Source organism: Hemicordylus capensis, chromosome 5 (genome assembly GCF_027244095.1).
Source record: "Hemicordylus capensis ecotype Gifberg chromosome 5, rHemCap1.1.pri, whole genome shotgun sequence".
Taxonomy (NCBI): domain Eukaryota; kingdom Metazoa; phylum Chordata; class Lepidosauria; order Squamata; family Cordylidae; genus Hemicordylus; species Hemicordylus capensis.
In genome coordinates this window covers 103641523-103665105 of record NC_069661.1, presented here as the reverse complement: position 1 = coordinate 103665105, position 23583 = coordinate 103641523, and the positions used below count along the sequence as shown (strand labels likewise).

Below are 23583 nucleotides of genomic sequence, written 5' to 3'. Positions count from 1 at the left end.
GGGTCCACCCCTGCCCTCCGGTTGCATTTCCAATTTACCAGCCAGCCAGTGTTTGCTGGCTGGGTGCATTTATTTCCCTTTCTCTCCGTTGTAGGTGGGAGAGGAAGGTAAATCAACATAACCAGCCAGCAAACACTGGCTGGAAAAGAGCTCCGAAGAGCGCTCTCAGGCTTTCTGAGCATGGGCCATGACCCCTTTGCATGTGATGTCACGCCCAAGGAGGGCTCCGGTGGCCCTTTTCATTGGTGGCCTGGGTTCTCTGAACCCTACCGCTCAATAGTGGCTCTGCCCTGATGGTAGATATTGTAAACAAGAAGTATCTCTAAAGGTATGTGGATTCCCTTCTTAGTAATGGTTTAGACACAGATATAAAGAAGAATACATTTTGAGAATGCAAGCAATACAACTGATTTCCAAAAACAGTTAACTAGTTACTAACAGTTAACGGGAGGAGAGCTGGTCTTGCGGTAGCAAGCATGACTTGTCCCCTTAGCTAAGCAGGGTCTGCCCTGGTTGCATTTGAATGGGAGACTTGATGTGTGAGCACTGCAAGATATTCCCCTCAGGGGATGGAGCTGCTCTGGGAAGAACAGAAGGTTCCAAGTTCCCTCCCTGGCATCTCCAAGATAGGGCTGAGAGAGATTCCTGCCAGCAACCTTGGAGAAGCCACTGCCAGTCTGTGTAGACAATACTGAGCTAGATGGACCAATGGTCTGACTCAGTATGGCAGCTTCCTATGTTCCTAGTTATAACGAAAAAGTACCATCATACATTCCAAGGGGCCAGGAGCGTAGCTAGGGGAGCGGGGGCCTATGGTCACCCCTTTTTCCAACAGCCCCTTGGAGTGATGGAGATAATGAAGAAGGGAGAGGTGGAGTTGGGCAGGCCCTCAGGAGCTTGGGAACCCGGGTTCTTTGAACCCATCTGCTCAATTATAGCTACACCCCTGCTAGGGGCAATAAAACCATGAACAACTGAACCAGCTGTACCAAGTGGCGGGGGAGGCAATAAAACTATCAACATTCAAGAGCTGCATCTTGCTGGTCAATTTCCCCAGAGCCTAGCTAGTCCACTGAAAGTTCAATACGTCTTTGACCCAAGAATCTCTTGCTGGTAACTTGGCATAGAAGCTATGGCAAAAAGGCACTCAGGCCTAACACTACAAAGTGTTCATATGAAAGTAATACAGACAATATATGGTTACATGTTACAGAATAAATTCACATGTGTCTACAGAGAGAAGTATAGGCAAATTGTGGCCCCAAGGTCAGACATTTCAAAAGGCATACATTTCCCAAAGACATGCAGGCAATTGAAACAGTAACAATTCTGAATAACCACAAACAAGCAACGTGGTCTTTCCCCAGGATTCAGCAAGTTCATACAGAGTTTAGAGGTCTCTTTGCTGGGGTCTTTTGCTTCACAAACAGGCCAAGCAGCTATCTTAAGAGTGAGCCTAATAACTCTTGGTACAGATGACAGCCAAATTAGCCAGTGTACCACAGCTGCTTCAGCCATATTTTGACTGAGTACACTTTGCAATGCAGATTGCAGAGCAGACCAGAGCAGAGCAGTGAGTGAAGCACAAGTTAGTCTCAAGGCCAGACATTAAGCTCATCACAGCAATCACCAATAAATATTACACACACACACACACACACACACACACACACACACACACACCAGCTGTCACTGTTTATTTCTTGCCACAACACTTTCTCACAACGCAAACCACAACTCAGCGAAGAAAGGCACCCAAGTGAGATCCAGCAAAACCAGATATTTATATTCATTCATTCATTCATTCATTCATTCATTCATTCATTCATTCATTCATTCAATTTCTATACCACCCTTCCAAAAATGGCTCAGGGCGGTTTACACAGAGAAATAATAAATAAGATGGATCCTTGTCCCCAAAGGGTTCACAACCTAAAAAGAAACGCAAGATAGACACCAGCAACAGTCACTGGAGGTACTGTGCTGGGGATGGATAGGGCCAGTTACTCTCCTCCTGCTAAATAAAGAGAATCACCATGTTAAAAGGTGCCTCTTTGCCAAGTTAGGGTTTATAGCAGCAATAGCACAGCATTTTATACTCACTGCTGAGAAAACCATCAAACCTTTCCATCCTGCCTGCCACAGAGAGACAGGAGGACAGAGCAGTCACGGCCTGGTGTAGACAATACTGAGCTAGACGGATTAATGGTCTGACAAGAAACAAAGATTCAAAACTCTTACCGTGGGAATAACTCCTCTTCTTCTCCAGCATATATCCCGTGACATTGCTGCCTGCCTGTGTCTGGATAACACCATGGCCTCAGATTGGTGCTGGGCCCTGGCTGACAGCTTGACACATCCAGTCCATCATTGGCCATGGTGGTGGTGTGCATGCATCAACAGCACTAATGGGCAGACTGTGACACATCTGATTTGGGGGTTGGCCAGGGTGGGGCAAACTGCCAGTTATTTTGCTGTGGTGCAGGTGACCATGAGTCACTCACTCTCCATGGCCAGCTCCGGATAACCCAGCATGGGGAGGTTGGCCTCCAGAAAGACCAGCTGCTCCACCAAGTCCGCCTCCAAGCATGAGCGGATCTGTCTCATGTCCCACATCTCCGGACATGGAGAACACCCTTCCCCTCCCCACCTTCTCTCTCTGGACGCTGGTTAGCAGTCATGACAGGAACCATCTGGCAACTCTCACCAAGTCCAGCCAGACCTGGAGATGCGTTGCCCCAAACTGGATGGGCTCAATCTCCCAGCCTGCTGCCAGCTCCTGCAGGTACTGCAGGGCTCCGTGGGCTCTTCCCGTACCCATGGCAAGGCACCAAGGAACCTCTCCGTGAACCACCAGGTGGAACGCTGAGGCGGAACTACTTGCTCCCTTGGCCCTGCCAGGGTCACCATACTGCTGGACCAGGAAGTGCTGGTGATGTTGCTGTTAGGAGTGGACTGTGCACTAGCAGTAGGCGCTCCAGCACCCTCCTCCTGGTTGCACCCCAGCCTCCTCTCCTGGGCTCGCCTAACCAACAAGGAAGTCCCTCCACCTGGCAGCTGGTCAGGGGTGACCATTTTGCTCATCGTCCGTGGGTCACACAGGCAGGACAAAACATGTGCTGCTGATGCACCCAAGGGTGTCCTAAGCCTATCCACCACTCCAGTCCTCAGCCAACCTGCCAAGGCAATTGCTTCCTCAGTGTTCAGCGTAGACTGGAGCTCACTCATCATCTTCTCAAGGAGAAGAGTGGTGGGCAAGGCCTGCATCAGCATTGCTCACTTGGTACACAAGCTGTTTGTGACTTGTGTACCAAGAGAGAGAACCAACCAAGAAAGATCAACCCAATGTGTACCAACCAGAGAGAAGGCGACCTTGGACTTAATCCTGAGTGGCACCTAGGACCTGGTGCATTATGTCAGTGCCGTGGACCCTTTAGGGAACAGTGACCACAGTGTGATCAAATTCAGCATACATGCAGAGAGATAATCCCCAGATAAATCTAACACAGACACTTTGAATTTCAAAACAGGAAACTTCTCCAAAATGAGTATGGTGAAAAGAAAACTGAAAGGGAAAATCTGGAGAGTCACTTCACTCCAAAAAGCATCGAGTTTACTCAAAACCACAATAGAAGAAGCCCAGATAGTATGTATACCAAAAAGGAGGAAAGGTACCACTAAGTCCAGGAGGATGGACTAATCCTCCTATGACTAAAAGCATGGCTAACAAGTAAAGTCAAGGAAGCCATAAAGGAGAAGACTTCCTTCCCAAATTGGAAGGCCTGCCCAAATGAAGAGAACAGAAAGGAATACAAAATCTGGCAAAAGAAATGCAAGGTGACAATAAGGGAGGCAAAAAGAGAGCCTGGGGAATAACAAAAACTTCTTTAAATACATCAGAAGCAGGAAACCTGCCAGGGAGGCAGTTGGACCGTTAAGACAATGAGGGAGTGAAAGGGATTATTAAGGAGGATATGGAGGTTGCAGAGAAGCTAAATGAGTTCTTTGCATCTATCTTCACAGCAGAGGATACTGTGCATATATCTGTTCCTTAATAGGGCTGCCAAGAGTGGGTTAGTTGGGGAAAAAAATTCAGGTCCCCCAGCAAAGGGAGACCGACTAAAATCCTTTACACAGGATTTGCAGTGGTGTACCTAGGTCATTTGGGTGCCCAGACCAGCCCTCGTTGCGAGTCTCCCCACGCTGCCATGGGTCTCCCTTCCCCACTGCCACTGCGAAGCCAAAATTCTTGTGAAGCTCTTTGATTTATTTTCTGAGGCTCTCATAAGTCCAGTTTCTCCCCCTGCCCCAGTAAGCTGCAGCATCAAAGGGATGTCCATGGGGACTGGATGTCTCCGTGCAAAGGCTTGCCTCCTGATCCTAACCCTATTTCCTCAGGAGAGCTTCCTGTAGATCCCCCTGCACCTGCAGACCCACGTAATCCTCATGATTCCACTCCCTGAGTGGCTTTCTCTCCCATCTCCCCACAGGGGATGTCTCCCAAGGGGTCCTCTCCCTCGCTGGCCACCAACAGCCTTCCTTCCTCTCCCAGCCCCTGCCTGCTTCTGCTGGAGGCAGGAGAAGCACCTGCCCACCACCAATTGCCCTCAGAAGCTGGTTGCCCCAGGAAGGTGAAAGGCCGTCAGGGCCTCACCAAAGGCAAGAGTGATGGGCTGGGGCCGAGCAAGGCCAAGAGGGGTCGCCACATGAAGGCCAACTATCACGAGTGGAACTGCATGCCACATGCTGAAATGTCAGGCCCAGTGGCCACTCCTGCTCTGCACGCTGCCGCTGTCACAGGGGGAGGCCGGCTCGGCTCACCCCACCAGCACCCTGCAGCCGCACACATGGCAGCTGGAACTATTGGAAAAAATGGCGGTTTGGGCTCATAGCAGCGGGGGAAGGGTCATTTCAATGCGGCTTCGTGGCGGCAGGAGGAAGCCCCCCAGACCTTGGAGGCCACGGGCCAGTATCAACATTTAATAGCTTCTCATTGTTATTTAGCGCAGAGTCAGAAGTTGGCGATATTGTTTTTGTCAAGCAAGAAGCAGAACAAACCCTGGTGATGGTAACATCAGTTAGTTTTATCTGCAGAAGTGTATTGTGGTTTTATCTACAGAAGTGTAGTGTCAGGCCCCAGGCCCACTTCCAGACCACTGGGCCCCAGTAATTTGTACCTACTCCACCCCACCCCCACCCCTCTCATCGGGCCTGGGGATGGAGGCTAAAGAAACGAGTCATATAGAAGTGACAAGAGATGATGTTCTAAACTGTCTTGAAAAATTGAAAACTAGCAAATCACCAGGGCCAGACAGCATCCATCCAAGAGTCCTTAAAGAACTCAAATGCGAAATTGCCAACCTTGACCAAAAAAAAAAAAGAGAGAGAGAGAGATAACTTATCCCTACAATCAGGCTCTTCACCTCTTCACCAGAGGACTGAAAAGCAGCAAATGTAACACCAATTCTCAGAATGGGATCCAGGGGCAATCAGGGAAATTACAGGCCAGTTAGCTTAACTTCTATTCCAGGCAAATTGATGGAAAGCATCCTCAAATATAAAATTGTAAAGCACATAGAAGTACAGGCCCTGCTGGGCAAGAACCAGTATGACTTCTGCAAAGGTAAATCTTGCCTCACAAACCTTTTGGAGCTCTTTGAGAGTGTCAACAGGTGTGTGGATCAAGGTGATCCGGTTGACATAGTATGCCTGGACTTCCAAAAATTTGTTGACAAAGTTCCTCATCAAAGACTCTTGAAAAAATGTAGCAGTCGTGGGATAAGGGGACAAGTACATGTGTTGATTGCTAACTGGTTGAAGGACAGGAAACAGAGGGTAGGTATTAATGGAGAGTGTTCACAATGGAGGAAAGAAGATCCCCCAAGGATCTGTACTCAGACTGGTGCTTTTTAATTTATTCATAAATGATCTAGAAGTTGGGGTAAGCAGTGAGCTGGCCAAATTTGCAGAAGACACCAAACTATTTAGGGTAGTTAAATCCAAAACGGATTGTGAGCAGCTCCAAAAGGATCTCTCCAAATTGGGTGAGTGGGCAACAAAATGGCAAATGTGGTTCAATGTTGGCAAGTATAAAGTTATGCACATTGGGACAAAAACCTCCACATATATGCTGATGGGATCTGAGCAGTCAGTGGGACCAGGTGAGGGATCTTGGGGCTGTGGTGGACAGCTTGTTGAAAGTGTCGACTCAATGTGTGGCAGCTGTGAAAAAGACCAGTTCCATGCTAGGGGTAGTTAGGAAGGGGATTGGAAATAAAACTGCTAATATTATAATGCCCTTATACAAAAATATGGTGCAGCTACACTGGTCACCACATGGAGTACTGTGTTCAATTCTGATCACAATATCTAAACATTGGCACTGTAGAACTGGAAAAGGTGCAGAAGAGAGCAACCAAGATGATCGGGGGCCTAGAGCACCTTCCTTATGAGGCAAGGCTACAATACCTGGGGCTTTTTAGTTTAGACTGTGGGGAGACATGATAGAGGTCTATAAAATCATGCATGATGTGGAGAAAGTGGATAGAGAGAAATTCTTCTTCCTCTCACATAACACTAGAACCAGGGGTCTTCCCATGGAATTGATTGCCAGGAAATTTGGGACCAACAAACGGAAGTACTTTTTCACACAACACACAATCAATTTGTGGAATTCTCTGCCACAAGGTGTGGTGACAGCCAACAACCTGGATGGCTTTAAGAGAGGTTTGGATAACTTCATGGAGGAGATGTTTATCAACGGTAACTAGTCAGAGGGCTATAGGACAACTCCAGCCTTAGAGACAGGATGCCTCTGAGTACCAGTTGCAAGGGAGTAACAGCAGGAGAGAGGGCATGCCCTCAACTCCTGCCTGTAGCCTTCCAGTGGCATCTGGTGGGCCACTGTGTGAAACTGGATGCTGGACTAGATGGGCCTTGGGCCTGATCCAGCCAGGCTGTTCTTATGTTTTTAACAAATAACGGCTCGAGTGTCAAGACAACCTCGGAAAGGAGCACCCAGCCCTGGATGGACAGGTCGTACACTACCAAGCCATGCCTCCTTGCCAGGCTCCTGCAGGCGCTGGAGCAAGAGTGTTCCACCAGGTCGGAACATCCTGAGGGATCCGATATTCACATAGGCTGAGCTCAAGCTGCTTCTCCTTGAGCATCTGCCTACCCTTTTCACTCCAGTGGAAGTAAGCTGCTATCCTGTGTTACCACTCTGCAAGAACAGCCATGGCAGCAGCAGACTGGTGCTCAGCACCTTCAGCAGGGATGTCTTGCCTGGCCTTAGAGAGGTCAAGCGCATCCCACACAATCAGCTTCAGAGTGTGTGCCACACAATGGATGGACAAAGCTGAAGTTGCTCGACTGCCCTCACTATGTTCAGAGCATTGCCAGTCACCATGAACCCTTCAGTGAAGGTTTGGCTGCCCAGACAGTCCTCCCTCCACCTGGCGACCCATGGCCGCTAACAACTCATCTGCTGCGTGGTTAGTTTCTAGCACCTCCACATGCAGCACAGCCCACCTGTGCTTTGATGCATTGGAGGTGCTGGCCATGCCACCAGCAGCAGATGTCTCCTTGCTCTCCTGCCCCCACCAGTACACTGTGAGTGACATGATAGAAGCATGCATCCCACTGCTGCTGGAGATCAGCAGTTGAGTGCATGCTTGTGTCAGGAGTTGCTGCATGCAGTAGCCCCAACCCGGCCTCTCTGCATGCCTGGTACAGGGAGGACAACACCCATCTGCTGGTGCATGAGGAGATTTTGTAGCCGGTGGCAAGCAGCAGGAACAGCTGGTGGAAGTCAGTGTTCTCCAGCACCTGGAATGGCTGGTCGTCCAAAGCAATCATCTTGGCAATGGACCGGGTGATGAGATGAGGCTCTGGGCAACCAGATCCCTTGCCCACTGACTGCACCCACCATGCAGGCAACTTCCCCTGCTTGGAAGCAGGAGCCTTGCTGCTAGTCAAGATCACACCAGGCGTATTGCTGCCAGCAGGAGTAGAGACCCCCGGGTGACGCCACTGCAGTGCTTCAGTATCCCCAACATCCCAAAATGCTCAGGGTCCTCCCCCCTGCTTAACTGTGCCCTGCAGTGGATACCGGGGCAGAGCTCGAAGTGGTTCCATACCACACTGCCTTTGGAGCTGGTCTAGCCCCGTTTCAGTGGTGGTGGTACTGGGGCTGCTGGTTCCTTCTGGGGACCACTACCACCACCATTGCCCTTAGCTGGGGGCTGAAAAGGTCCAGGAACAGGAAGTGGAATGACTTCCTCCTGTTCCTCTTCAGACCCAGACCCTGGTGTGTGTGTGTGTGTGTGTGTTACACTGACAAGGGGGATTGGAGATGATAATTGAAGTGATCTGGCTGGGCTAGTAGCAGCCGACATAATCACCTCCTCCTCTGCTGCCACAGGAAAACCTTCTTCCCTGACCGAGGAGGGCCTCCCCGCCTAATTCTAGCTCAGCCGTGACCACCCTCCTCTCGTAAGGAGAGCCTGTGTGCAACCCCTCCTGCTATGGCCCACTATGAGCAGCATCACCCCTCCCTATGACTCTGCTCCTGTCTCTGCCTTGCACCCTCCTGGAGGACATCTTGGGGGGGTTTAAATTCAAGCCCTAACTCTGAATGGGGTGGGGGAGAAAAAGCAGCTTTAAGGCGGATATTTTAAAAAGGGATGTGGGGTCAGAGTGGTCTATTTATGCAGTGTGTGCCACACAGAGTGCTTTCTATAGCATTGTAGTGCACACACAGAAGCTAGAAAAATTAAATTCCCCCAAATAAAGAAACAGGCTTTATTTGTGGGGGCAGGGGGCAGATTGGAGACGAGTATGCAACAACAGGATAAGTCAAAGAGAAAGGGGATTACTGTGGCCTCTCCTAACCCACCCTGCCTATGCTATACTCCTAGTACCTAGGCTAGTACTTAATCCCTTCCCCAAATTAGATCCAACAACTGGGGGTAGGGCAGGTAGGCACCACTGCCAGGCGGGCAACCACCCACCCAAAAAATAAAAAGAAAACACCAACCAAAATACACCAGGGAAACACTACAGAGAGCACCTGGCAGGCTGAGCACCAGACAGAAGTTACAGAACACACTTGCCTACAAACACACAAAAATGAATTCCAGTTCAGGCACATAGTAGCAGCAAATGTGCAGCTTGGGGCTGCAAAAGAAAAGAAAAAATCAACATAGCACTCCAGTTATTAAAGACACTGGGGGCTGGCTGCAACAACAAGAAGAAAAATCTACAGAAGAAAAACACCCACAGCAGCACCCAGTTAAAGCCACTGGGGCTGCCGTACTAGAAAGAAAGAGAAAAGGCAGGGGCGGGGGGGAAGCAGTTGGTTGGCATGGCAAAAGGGGGAGAGAGAGAGAAACCAGCAGGCACACTCTGTCCCTCTCTCTCTACTGTGCCTGGCAGACCCCAGGCCCCCACCTAGTCTGTTCTCGGTACTGTTGCAGTCTTTGATCCGTCATCCTCCTGATGTATCCTTTTCACACACAAAAAGCACACTATATGGGCTCTGCCTCCAGTCCCAGTTCCCTTAAATACATTTTGAAACTTCTTCCTTTGGCCTCCCTCCTCTCCCCCCCACCGTAATGTTATATATATTTTTTCCATCTATGTGCAGAATGCGTTTTGTTCTGAGTGGCAGTATCTGGGTGGCAGTGTGTGCACAAGTGCATTCAGAATGGGGCCTTTCCAATTCAACCTGAGCGAAATCTAAAATTAACTGGAGCAGAATTTTTTTTTAAAGTATGAGCATGCGCGCACACACACACACACACGCACACACACACACGTGCCTTAGAGGGAAAACCCCTCCCTCCAGCCAATGTAGGCACATTTGCCCATGACAACACGTTATTTGTATGATAACAAGCAGCTCTCCAAAATGGCTCTTGTAACGTTCCTATCGAAATGAGGTTGTTCTGTCCTGAGCTCAAAACAGACCCTTTATTTGAAGGGTGTTATGTTTCGAGCTTGAAACACTCAAAATGGCCCATTTCAAATCAGAACATTTTGCTGACGATATGTTCTGCATATACCTATAAGGCGCTCTGTCCATGGCCAAAACAAACTTGGGCAGCAGTATGGTGTTAAGAAGGAAAATATGGTTGGGGAGGAATAAGTGATTAAAAAATCCATGAGTAGGCAAAACATCAAATGTCAAAGTAACTCTGAGAATAATATGGGATATAACAGAGCATAACAAGGAGGTGGAGCCCCATTGCAGTCCGTATTGGCATTCTCAGTATTAAACTGAATGGTTTGTCACACTTATAGTGGACAAACTGGCAATGTAAAACATGTAAGGCCTTCATCATAGAAATGCTAGGGAGAGCAAGGCCATCCTGCTTGCACAGGGAGTCAGGACAAATGGCAACTTTCAGTATAATATTGGAAGTTCAGGCTGTGTGACTTTAGCCTTTTTTCTACATCTATGGCAGGACAAGCTGAGGAACTGGGAAGTAACAACCCAGAAAGAAATAGGGTATCATTAAATGGCTTCCCTTGGCTCACAGCTGCTCAAACAGGAAGCTAGATCCTGGAGTTTTGGAAGACAGAAGATGGTTAGTTCCCCATGGACACCTATCAAGGGGAGTTCTGCCCTAACTTGCAGATGTCAGCAGTTAATCTCCTCCAACTAACTGCCCCAATAGTGTAGTTAGTACATCACCAAGATGTAGTTACAGACATCAGTTGGTGTCTATAATTGTTACACCAAAAAATACACATACATGGATATTGCAGCAGCACTGGTCGCACTTGTGGGAGCTGTGTTGAACTTTTCCTAGGATACAGTTTGAAGTGCTATGAAAACCTGCAAAACTGGTTAGCTCAGAGACCACTTCTGGTTAAAGAAACCAAAACAAAACACCACAAATGTGTGTACCTGCCTCTAAAGCACTGGCATTAAGCTTCCATATTAATGAAAACCAGTACACCACAAGGCACATAAGAACAGCCCTGCTGGATCAAGCTCAAGGCCCATATAGTCCAGCATCCGGTTTCACACAATGGCCCACCAGATGCCTCTGAGAAGCCCATAGGCAGGGGGTGAGGGCTTGCCCTCTCTCCTGCTGTTGCTCCCCTGCAACTGGTATTGGGAGGCATCTTGCCTCTGAGGCTGGAGGGGGCCTATAGCCACCAGACTAGTAGCCATTGATAGACCTGTTCTCCATGACCTTTTTAAAGCCATCTAAGCTAGTGGCCATCACCACATCCTGTGGCAGAGAATTCCGTAAGTTAATTATGCACTGTGTAAAGAAGTACTTCCTTTTGTTGGTCCTAAATTTCTCAGTCTTCAGTTACATGGAATGACCCCTGGTTCTAGTGTTGTGAGAGGGAGAAAAAACTATCTCTGGTAATTTAAGCAGGGGGCCAAGAGGTAGGGGAAAACCAGAAAGCATGGTTTACGATAACAAGGCAGACTAGTATCCACCCCAGACTTCCCCAAAAGCTTATCAACATGTACAAAATCCAAACACTCACAGAAGGTTACTAATGGCTACTATTTATTGAGTTCAATAAAAAGTGCATAGTACAAGCCCTTTATCCCAAACCAAATCTCAGTATAAGATTAAACAGAAATCTCAAATGGCAGATATGATTTTTGTTTGGCATGATTCAGATGATTTAAGACATCAATTCACACTAAAAACATCACATTATCCATCACCTTTATTTGTCTCAGAAAATTACCATTATGAACTAAAGCTAAATTATCTGTAGACACTCTAAAAATGTGAATCTTAATTTTGGCATCTAAGGGCAAACACAATGTGGCACTGAAGATCCACAGTCAGGCTCTTTTGCATATTTAAAATTAAGTTAATAATACCTGCAAAGGAGGGGGGACTGGATAGGGGCTGTGGCACTGGAAGAAATGCATTTTAATCCTCCTCCCCCCTCCCCCCCCGCTGTAGAATTTTCCCAGTTAAATCATCACCTCAAATGCTGCTCTTGCCCTCTGCCCTGCAGGGCAAACAATCAGGAAGACAGCATGGGGAAGAGAGAGGGTTAAAGCTCCCTTCCCCAGTGGCCACAACTGCAGGCTGATTCTCCCCACACCCTTGTGGCTACTATTAACTTTACCAAACAAGACACAAGAGATCTCAGTGACAGATGTCTCATATTGTCTCTAGTTTGCACATTTAAAGCAGAATACATATTTTAACAATGTTATAAACTAAAAAATAAACTGTAAACCTGCTTTCTTATTCCCATCAAGTAACTATTATCCTCTGTGTTTTCTGACTGAGCAATGACCCTAATGTATTGTGGATCAGATCTGATACTATGGTTCTTAAAGTGAGAGGCGAGTTTAATAAGAAGGCACCAGTAATTGCAAAAGGGGAAAACTGCTTCCCCCAGCTCTCCCCAGATTGTGTTATGCATATTAGACTACATGCAGAATGTAATGTGGGCATCTGTCCAGACAATGGCCCCTTCCCCCAAACACACAATAGACACCAGTTGACAGTCCTTATTTTGAACAAGCATTTTGCTTCCCCAGTGGCCTTCTATCCAAAATCTTAGAGCAGCGGTTTTCAGAAGGATTTGTTGGCACCTTGAAGTTCCTTGGAAGCTTGTCAGGATTTCCTCAGTGAAAAGATCAATAATGGCAGACATTTATCTGAAAGGCAGCTTGCTTACTGCGATCTTCCTCTATATGCCTAATTGCAAGGGAGTGTTGGGTGTGTGCTCAGAGCTCATGCACAGTAGCAGCAACATCCTAGCCAGCAGCACCCTATCCAAGCTGTGCATACACTCTTCCCAAAATCCTCTGCAGCACTCGGGTTCCATGGCAGATAACTCTGTGGAAAGGGCTCTCTGAAGCTAGTCAGTTTAGTCCACCACTACCTTCAGGTATGCCGTGGACAAGCAACACTGGGATTTTGCTTTTGATCTAACAGCCTCTGGATCAGCATGAACATGAGCACCACCAGCTGAACTACCTTCCTTTGTCTGGTTTCAGCCATACTGGGCATGAGAGATGGGGGTCCAGTGCAAAGCTTACCATGACACAGTTGGAAAGTCTTGTTAGGGTAGATTTATTCTACAGCAGTCATCATGAAACGAATATAATTTTCACACTTCTCTCCTAAGGAAGGTGTGTACATTTTTTCTTTGAGATCTTTATTCTAGGCCCAATGAATGCAAACTTAGTACAGGACTGAATGAGTATGAAAATTAAATCAAACAGAGGTTTGTACTATCAGGCTATTGAAATAGGTGTATGCTATTTTGCTATAATCTTGCTGAATTACTACTGTAATCTTGTTGAAGAAGAAGTTTCATGTCTGCATGGGAACATAGATACTTTATACTGTTTCCCCCCACAAAGTGATCAAGAAAAATGGGTTGAATTTTTAGTGACTTTTAGGCTGCAAGCCTACACACATATATGTGGAACTAAACTTCACTGAAAATAATGGGAATTACTTCCAAGTAAGCCTGCATAGGCTTAGACTGCATGCAGTTTTTAAATTAATGTACATACAACTTTCCATTAATTAAACTGGAAGAGACAATCTCCTGCTCTCAAATACTCATGCACATCAAGTCATCCAAGCAATCTCACTATATTTTTCTTGTTGGTCATTCCAAGAATAAGTACATAAGGAAGTATTATTGACAGAACATGAGAAGAATGTTAATTGCAAGTTTTACATTCCATTGCTGGCAACTATAAATCATGTATCATTACAGCGTCTGTTCAAAAACATTTGCAGCCTTAGAGCCATTCTCACATTATACATATTAAGTGGCAGAATTATGGATGGTACCACTTAAAACTGCAGGTGGGAAGGTAATCATTTGAATGTTCTTTCACAGAAGAAAAAAGCAAGTCGTAAGCTAGCACATCAAGTGGAAAGATTCATCATGTTCCTCTGCCTAATATGCTACTTTACTTTCACATGGGGGAGCATTCAAAATACGACACACATCACCACCTGCAACCATAAGTGGTACAGGCAAAAATTTTATAATGTGCCACTTCATTCACTGTAATATGCAGAATGACACATAAATTCTAGTTAGAAATTCAATTCAATTTTGTACAAAAATTTAAAAAATGAAGCAACATTTATTCAGTAACCACACTTGTACAACAAGTAGTCTCAGCGCGCTAGCAGAAGTAACCCTAAGACAACAATGTTGTGTCTCAAATTTTAGGGAGTGAGGAACTTGTGAACACAATTAATGTGGTTTATGATGCATCAAGCAGTGCTTTAAAAAAAAAAATCAAATGGCAGTTTCTGAATATAATGACCACATTTTCAAAGGATCCTTCCTGTTTTTCTGAGCAGATGCTTTTAAAAATATACATTATTAGTTGCTGATTGCCACTTCTTGCCATTAATAAAAATAACATTTGGCCTCTTACTATAGAAGCACAGCCTCTTCTTTATTTGAAAATGGTGGCTATGCTATTCTTAAGAGTATAAAAATGTTGACATTTGAAAATAAATAATGCAAGTTGGAATGATGTGATTGCACAGACATGGGAATATTTTTCAAATGTATTTTGCAAAAGCACCCTTATGATTAATTTTTACTATAAATCTTATTGACCTTGGTAAAGATTACTTCCAAGTATACAATATTTAGGACTGAATCATGCAAACACTGACAGTGGCTTTAAGGTTAAAGTAGTGATCACATAATCTCATAGTTTTCTATGCTAGATTGGACCAGACACTGGTAAATTCTATCCAAAGTACACTGCTTGCAGAGCAGGATCAAGTCACAAAGGATTCATCCTACCAGGTGAAGCCAGTGACACAATACCCACTGCACTTTCAAACAAGTGTATAGAATGAATCTGGCTCCATTACTTTCAAAATGGAAATGGGCTGCTGTGTCCAATCACTGTGTCCAATGGGCTGCTGTGTCCAATCCAATCACATTTGAATAATATGTACTGAAGTGCTCAATTTCCACTCAAGAGAGCAATTTCATATGTTAATCCTTTTATGCACACAATACTGCTCCTCCTCCATTGAAGTGAATGAGGAAGCCAAAGTCAGGACAGACCCAGGAAAATCACAGAATAAGGGTTACTGTAGATTATTGTTAACATCACAGAGAAGTCTACAAGATGCCTGCCTTAGATATTTTTTATTTTATGAAATTTGTAAATAATTCCTGTTTTAGAATGTAGCCTTTGGTTCTTTGGGCTTTGTCTTTAACACCATCTTGGATGATTTGCTAGTTTAAAATAAATACATTTAATTTGGCCTTATAATTAGCTCATATGAACTTTGGACAAGACTAACATAAATATAAATATTAGATTAATTCCTATGTGCCATATGAAGTTCTGGTTAGTAGGCACAGAGCAAATTAAAAGTCACTCTGATAAAGGACAATTTGGATTATTCTATATGAAGTCCAGTCAATGAATACAATTTACTGGATCTTCTGTGCAAACCCCGGTGAATGAACTGTATAAAGAACACAGAGGAGTTGCCAGTGGAGTGCACTCAACATTGTAACTTTAAACTAGGAAAAGAACAATTAGTTTGAAACACAGTAACTAACTATAAATACGGAGGTTTTAATTTTCCTTCAGAAAGGACTGATGGGCAAGGTCTATAAGTCCAACAATCATCACCAAAATACCTATCACCTCCTGCCACATAGGTTTATTCAAATGTAAACGTCTAGGAATTATAATAGAAAAAGCAAAGGATTTTAAATATGTGGAACAGAACAATATTATATGGGGTTTACGAGTATTCTGGTCATTTTCGGTCATTTGGTCGTGCAACATTACAGCTGTTAACTTTTCCAGCGTGCTCTAGTCCACAGGTGGAGCTGGTGGTTCTTGTCCCTGTTTGTTGAGAATAAACTGAATTAGAACAGAGGAAAGAAACAAGTATAAAAGAAAAATAGTTGCCTGTTCAAAGATCTGCCTATACCTCTTCCAGTCTGTTTCTGTCAGGGAATGTAAGGCTAGAAGTAGGATCATCAAGGACCAAGACTGCAGCCTTGCTTAGTGAAATATCTAGAACTGGGGACACTCAAACCTTGGCCTGACCTTAAAGAATTGGAATGCTTAATATCAACCCCTTCAACAAGCAGCAAATAATAGGCTTCTAGACTGACTAAGGCAAGTATTGCTGTAAAAAAAAAACCCAAGCTCTGTCAGAGCCTGACAGAGCAGATCATCCTGCCTGCTGCTCTGTAGGGTACCAGCCCAGATTATGCCAAACTAGGTTCCAGGTAAGGCCTCCCAGACTTCCAGTCTGAATCCAACACCAGTTACAACAATTCTTATTTCTTGGCAGAAAAGTTATCTTTAATAGTCTCAGAAGATTCTTCTTACAGAGACCCATTTCTGTTTTCTCCTTCCGGATCTATATGAGGTTGATTATTCAGTCCTCCGTATGAAGTATACTTCGGAAGGCAATTCAAACATGCCATGAATATGAAGCAGAAGAATCCTGTGCAGGATTACTGAATTGTGTAGAATTAAAAAGGGACACCTATTTGTGTAACACAAATATAGGAGAGCTGGTCTTGTGGTAGCAGGCATGACTTGTCCCCTTAGCTAAGCAGGGTCCATCCTGGTTGCATATGAATGGGAGACTTGATGTGTGAGGACTGCAAGATATTCCCCTCAGGGGATGGAGCTGCTCTGGGAAGAGCAGAAGTTCCCAAGTTCCCTCCCTGGCATCTCCAAGATAGGGCTGAGAGAGAGACTCCTGCCTGCAACCTTGGAGAAGCTGCTGCCAGTCTATGCAGACAATACTGACCTATGGTCTGACTCAGCATATGGCAGCTTTCTATGTTCCTAACATAGTTTTCCACATTTCCTTCCAGGACTTGCTTCAGAACACTTTTGTTTAGAACTGTGCCAGATTCCTATAGGAATGGCTGAGGGGGAGGGGGATAATAATCATAATGTAAATTCTCTCCTGATCCACTCTAATTTTATTGATACAATCTAGTACAATCTAAAAAAGTGTTTACTCTTGGAGGTTTTTTGTTTTCTTTTTAATGTTTTCAATTTGTGAATCACTTTCCTTTCAAGGAACACGCTGTTTTAATACTTCTCTCTCACCTTATCCAGGCAGGCTAGATAAAGCACCAGAAAACACACTCACGTTATGCAGGTGGGATGGCTTTTCAGCTCCATTAGATCTTCTTAGGTTAGCAGGTCTCATCAAGAACAAGACAAGGGCCAGAACCAGCCAGCCCACCATTATCATTGCAACACTGATGCCATGATCAGCAGAAGGATTTGGTCCTGGCACTGGAAAGAAAAGAAAACATAGCTAAAACTGAATCAGGAATCCAATCATCTTTGTCTTATCATTGTAATACAGATATCGTTATCAGCAGAGGGATTCAATCTTGGTACTAGAAAGAAAACTCAATTAGAATCAAGTGTGGAATCCAAGTCACCTTTATCTTTATGATGGGATCAAGCTGTGAACCAGACAGCATTTGGAGATCATCCCTTAGGAGGAATCCCTGGCTCCACCGGGAACACAGGTTTAGTTTCCAGGAGAAGAAAGAGGGGGCATATAACCTCATCCTCCCCATGCTGAGGTCTGCTACCAAAGGCATTCAAGAGCTCAACACTATGGAACTAGCAAGACAAAACCATTTACAATATGAAATGAAAATGCAATCAAAACTACCCACATTTGTGTAACCAAACATTATTTTTGTTTGGTTTGAAAATTTAAGTGCTTGGGCTCATACTTTGACAGAGACTCCTAGAACTGCAGCAGCCACTGAGAATGTATATATGAACATACAAAGTTGTCTTATGCGGAATCAGAACACTGGTCTATCTAGTTCAGTATTGTCTATTGCAGGGGTTCCCAACCTGTGGTCCTCCAGATGTCACTGAACTACAACTCCCATCATCCCCACCACAAATTGTGGCTAGGGATGATTGGAGTTATAGTTCAGCAACATCGGGAGGACCACAAGTTGGGAATCCCTGGTCTATTCTAACTGGCAGTAGCTCTCCAGAATTTCAGGCAGAGGTTTTCCCCAGCCCTACCTGGAGATGCCAGGGATTGAATCTGGACCTTTCGCATGGAAAGCATATGCTCAACAACTGACCTACAGCCCCTCCCCTAAATTCTACTCTCTTTGCTTGTTATTCTGGCTTTATTCAAGCTGTTCACAATAAAGTTTTCAGTTTATCTGACCTACGTAATCAGGAGTTCCATGCAATGTTCCTGTTGCTGTACTATACCGCTTCATACTGCATAAGGGAGCATTTCATATGTGAATGATCCTCCAATATAACAAAAACCCCATCCAAGTATATCAACCCTTCTTTCTATATTTGACTGTGCAATTTTATTTTATTTTTAATGTTATGGAACATTCAATCATTGTCCACCATTTTTGACCTGAATTAGTACAGTCCAGCAACAAATACATTATATCAGTCTACTGATCATGTAGCTTGACTAAGAAATTTTATTTTACATTTATAAACCACCTAACACTTAGCTCTCAAGGTCAAGGTGGACCTCGTTACATGTGAACTTGTTATCCGTGGTTTTGCATATCCATGGTCAGGGAAAAGACACCAACCTCAGCATATGCGGGAAAAATATTTTTTAAAAACACGTCGACCTTGCATATTCACGGTCTGAGGTGGGCAGAAATTACTGCGACAGTCATTTCTGGCCACCATTTTGGGTATTTGGAGTTTCTTCAGATCCACAGAATGGCTCCCATCACAGAAAAAATATTTTTAAAGAGTGCTTTTCAGCCATTTTGGCGGAAAACTTGTGGGCAACAAGACTCGGGGAGCAGCAGAACAAGGTAGGAAGTCCCCCCCCTGCAAAAAATTGGCTGATTTCTGGCCAGTTTTGGCCAACCGGGAACCTAACCCCCATGGTCCCATAGGCACCCATTACTTGATATTCACAGTTTTAATATTTGTCGTCATAGCCACAGAAGCTAACCCTCACGAATATCAAGGTCCACCTGTATACACAACAAAACAAATTTAAAAGCTTAAAATCTTAAGAATAGTTTTAACCAAAAGAATTTTTTCCCCAATAAATTTAGCAAAAAGTTAAAATCCATTAAGATTGTAATGGACCATCAGAGAAAAGGTGATTTCTAAGTGTTGTTAGGAACCAAGCTATTTAAACATTGACACAGGGCAACAATGCCCAATTACTGTGAAACAAAAGCTACCCTGACTTTACATATAAAGAAAACTTGTTTCTGGGTTTTAAAAGAAAAATATGGATTCTGAAGAATAATTTAGCCTTTGTATTGAGATGTTATAATGGGTATGCATGGAACTGTTCTCAGCAGTTCGCTTCAAATTCGAACCAAGCCACCGGTGCACAAACTGGTTCATTAGAACTGGCTGGCGGTTCGGCTTGTGCAGTCGAGCCGGGTCAAACCAGTTTGACCTGGTCCGAGGGGCTATGTTTGAAAAGGGGAATTTGGTTAAGATTCCCCTTTACAAGGAAAGGGGATCCCTACCTCTAAAGGGGTTCAAAGAGCAGACGGGGTGGAGGGGGAGGTGAGAAGGCACCTTACTGGCAGGGGCTTCTTAGTGGATCCAGATAAATTTGAAATTAATGAGACTTAAGTTAGTCATAACTAACTTGCCTCATTTATTTCAGTGGTTCTTAGTCTGGATACTGCCCCTGTCGGAGTTATAACATGACTTCAAACCTTTTGATTTCCATGAGTTCTACACAAGGGTACCCATTTATGAACTTGCTCACAAAAACCAGGGAGTAGCTACAAGTTTCCTCGTATATGTAAGAAGTACAGGTTGGGTCAAACTGATGCAATATGCCGATGATGCCCTTCTGTCCATAAACAATTCCAAGTATCTAATCAGTTCAAGTATTTGGAGAAACATTTCACTACAAAATAAGATCAGGACAGGTAAAATAAGTTTTTTGGCTATGGAATTGTAGAGTATTAGCTAACAGTTGATTCCAGTCCATGTGTACTTTTGGATATATTTCCATATCCCACATCCCACAAAGTCAGCAGGACTTATTCCAAAGTAAGTGTGCATAGGACTTTAGTGGAATTTCTGTAGAGAATCCATTAAGTATTTCAGCATAAAAATAAGAAAGCTCAACAAATAATTTTGAATTTGTATATTACTTTTTTTCACAGTATGGCTTGTTATGGATATCTTATTTTCTTAAAAAAAACAACCCAAGAATTAATGAAACTGAATTTGAGTGTGCTTCACCCAATAGCTACCAACAGAAAATATCACAGATCAAGTTAGTGAATGTGCAATTTGAACAATGCATTTTAAGCCAGGGATAGACAACAGTTTAAAAGGCAGTTTGAAATAAGCATAGCTGCGTGTAGTGAGCACTCATCTCGCTGTCATCTCTGGTAAACAGGTTTTGTAAGTTATTGCATGCTCTCAAAAACCAGTCAAACCTATTTGATGGGAAGTAACAGTGGAAGAAAAGGCTTATACACACTGTGGGAAGAGATCAGAGATGTCCACGAACCGGTTCGGCGCTCCTTTTCTGGAGCGCTGAACCGGTTTGAAAGTCTGCTATTCAAGCCAGCTCAGAGGGAGGGGTGTCCTTTAAGGGGCAGGGAGGGTGCCCTTACCTGCCCCAACTGCTTTTCCCCCACCGACACTCTCCCCAAAAGCATTGGTATGGGGCTGCAGCATACAAGAAATGGCTGACACGCATGCGAGAGCATACATGCGTTGGCCAATTTTGCTATGACACTGACTGGGGCTGCAGGGAGGTGCGCTGCAGCCCCATGCCAACACTTTTGGGGAGAGTGCCAGTGGGGAGAAAGCGACGGTGCAGGTAAGGGCACCCTCCCCACCCCTTAAAGGACTCCCCCCACGAACCAGTTCATGCACATCCCTAGAAGAGATGCGCCTCTCGGACCACTTTCAGGTTTCTTAAATATTATTGTCTGTCTCTAAATATAATCATGTAGTGACTGGGCGGAAGAAGCAAGAAAGATTTGGATGCCAAAATATGATAGTAAGATAGGCTAAAATATTATATAAGACAGTTTAGCACAGACCAATTGCCCTGTGCTAGAGGAAACAAAGAAAATATATGAAAATACTGATGTGAAGAAACTTTAGTTACTCATTTACTCTGCTCTTCCATTAAGGAAGTCACAGGAGTTTCCATATGGTTTCCAGGAAGGTTACAGCTTCAGCACCAGAACTGCATCATATTAGGTCAGTTCCATCTCTGGTTAGCGGAGGAGAACAATGGAGGGGCCACAGTCCTATGCAAACTAAACTGGGACTTACTTCTGAGTAAACATGCAACAATTGCATTCTAAAACTTTTTCCAGGATGAGAGGAGAGGTGCCTTGTCTTTGGTTCCCTCAGTACCTACGGCCGGAAGCATACTGGCTGTACCCTCACTAGGGCTCTGCAACAGAGACCTTCCTCCAATTTACATCTCCCCTTGTAACTTACCACAAACCCATAATTACCTCACCTCAAATGGAGTGCCATTTAGAAAAAGCATTTTATGGGCCCTCAAAACATGCTCTTATTATTTATTTATTTATTTTATTTTTACACTTATATCCTGCTCTTCCTCCGAGGAGCTCGGAGTACATGGTTGATTTTATCCTCACAACAACTCTGTGAGGTAGGTTAGGCTGAGAGATACATGACTGGCCCAGAGTCACCCTGTAAATTTCATGGTTGAGTGGGGGTTCAAACTTGGGTCTTCCTGGTCCTAGTCCAACACTCTAACCACTATGCTATGCTGGCTCTGGTTTGCTATTTTATATTGAATATATCCAAGAGCAGGTCCTAAAACCTTGCTGAGAAACTTGCCCTCTGTACTGCCTCTTGGCCCATTAATACTGAGATCAGTGGGGCCTCTGCTTCAAAACGTCCTAATTAATCGTTCCTATTATTTTTAATTCCCCACTGTGGTTACTGCTGAGTAAAGTGTGCCATCAAGTCGATTTCAACTCCTGGCACCCACAGAGCCCTATGATTTTCTTTGGTAGAATACAGGAGGGGTTTACCATTGCTGCTGCCCGATATAGTAGCAGCGGGGATTAGAACCAGCAACCTTCTGCTTGTTCAAGCATTTCCCTGCTGCCTCACTTAAGCTGACTGCTGCTGAGTATACACATCAATATCATACCAAATCAGAGCCTCTCAGTAGCTTTAAAAGCTTCAATTCCTGCTGGGCCCTTCCAATTGAATAAGTATGGCTGCAAAGTTTCTTAGACCGAGATTTCATCCTGGCTAGACCAAGGTTTGATCTGCTTCTGGTTTGATCCTCTAAGTTCCCATGGGACTGATGAAATAGTTGTAGCTCACTCTTGATGAGGGGAGTTGGATGGTAAGGGAGTAGCAGTTCCACCCCTCTGATTCACCAACCAAACATGGCCCATATGAGTCACTGTACTTACAATTAATATCACCAGACACATATGATTAGATCTTTAATGCTGTCTGCTTCATTTCCACTATCTTTGATTATAAATTGATCACAGAATTAGTTATTCTATCACATCTCTCATTTTGCCCATTTTTGAAAATCCATTTAACTATCCATGATACCATCTGGCAACTTTCCACTAAACCAATGCCTCTCAGGCTTCCCTTTTCTCTCTTTTTCATTCTCCCAGTGCTTTTGACTTGCCAGTCAATGTGGCTCTTAATGTTAACATCGTAATTCTTGCTCTTTATATTTTTCAAAATACTAACTGTTGTGAGAGAATACCACCATGTAGTTAACCCCTGCTAAATGGGCAAAGAGGCACCTTCTTAACGTGGTGATTCTATTTAATTAGCAGGGGGAGAGTAATTGGCCCGATCCACCCCCAGCACAGTATCTCTCCAGTGGCTGTTGCTGGTGTCTACCTTATGTTTCTTTTTTAGATTGTGAGCCCTTTGGGGACAGGGATCCACTTGATAGATAGATAGATTCTCTATGTAAACCACTTTGGAAACTTTGGTTGAAAAACAGTATAAAGATATTTGTTGTTGTTATCTGCAACACTTTTCTTTAGCTTAATGTAGGACTGAAAGAAGAAATTTTATAGTGGTAGAGGCCAAAGGGACATGACTTGTTCAGTACATGCATGATTAGGTCAATGCAAAACACCAGCAATCTAAGTACAAGGAACCCAATAAGTTCACATTAACATTAAATTCAAGTTATATGTCATTATAGCTTTAAAATAAAAGGAACCAAGCAATTATCAATCATCACGGTATCTTTGCACTCACTGGTCTGAGTAGTATATGTTGGGAGCAGATTTACATCTTACTTAGCAGTTGAGTAGAACACCACCTGCATATACTCCATCTTCAGATTTGTTTTGAAACTGTAGCTAGAATAAGGCAATATTTTTCTCTTTAGGTTTAACAAGCAATCCTGGTTTGTTCTAAACCAGAAGAGAAGGTAGAATTCTTCCAGCTGCGTGTGAAGGTGAGGGAGCAATACACACTCCAATGTTAAGAGAATGCCATCAAAGCCAGGATTTAATCCTGGTTCCATATTATATATGAACCGGCCTGTAATTTAGAACCCAAATTCTGGTTTGAGCTTCCAAACATGTAGCAGGCAT

General features: G+C 44.3%; 1 protein-coding gene across 1 annotated transcript in view; it reads right to left on the bottom strand.

Moving 5' to 3' along the window:
- Positions 1 to 11517: 11517 nt before the first annotated feature.
- Positions 11518 to 23583, bottom strand: part of SMIM14 (small integral membrane protein 14) — a 59392-nt gene continuing 47326 nt past the window's right edge. Inside the window, exons 5-6 of the mRNA XM_053252736.1 lie at positions 17136 to 17284; positions 11518 to 15859 (exon numbers count right to left, since the gene is read on the bottom strand). Of these exons, the coding sequence (XP_053108711.1) occupies positions 15827 to 15859; positions 17136 to 17284 (182 nt within the window). The 3' untranslated portion in view covers positions 11518 to 15826. The remainder of the gene's footprint in view (positions 15860 to 17135; positions 17285 to 23583) is intronic.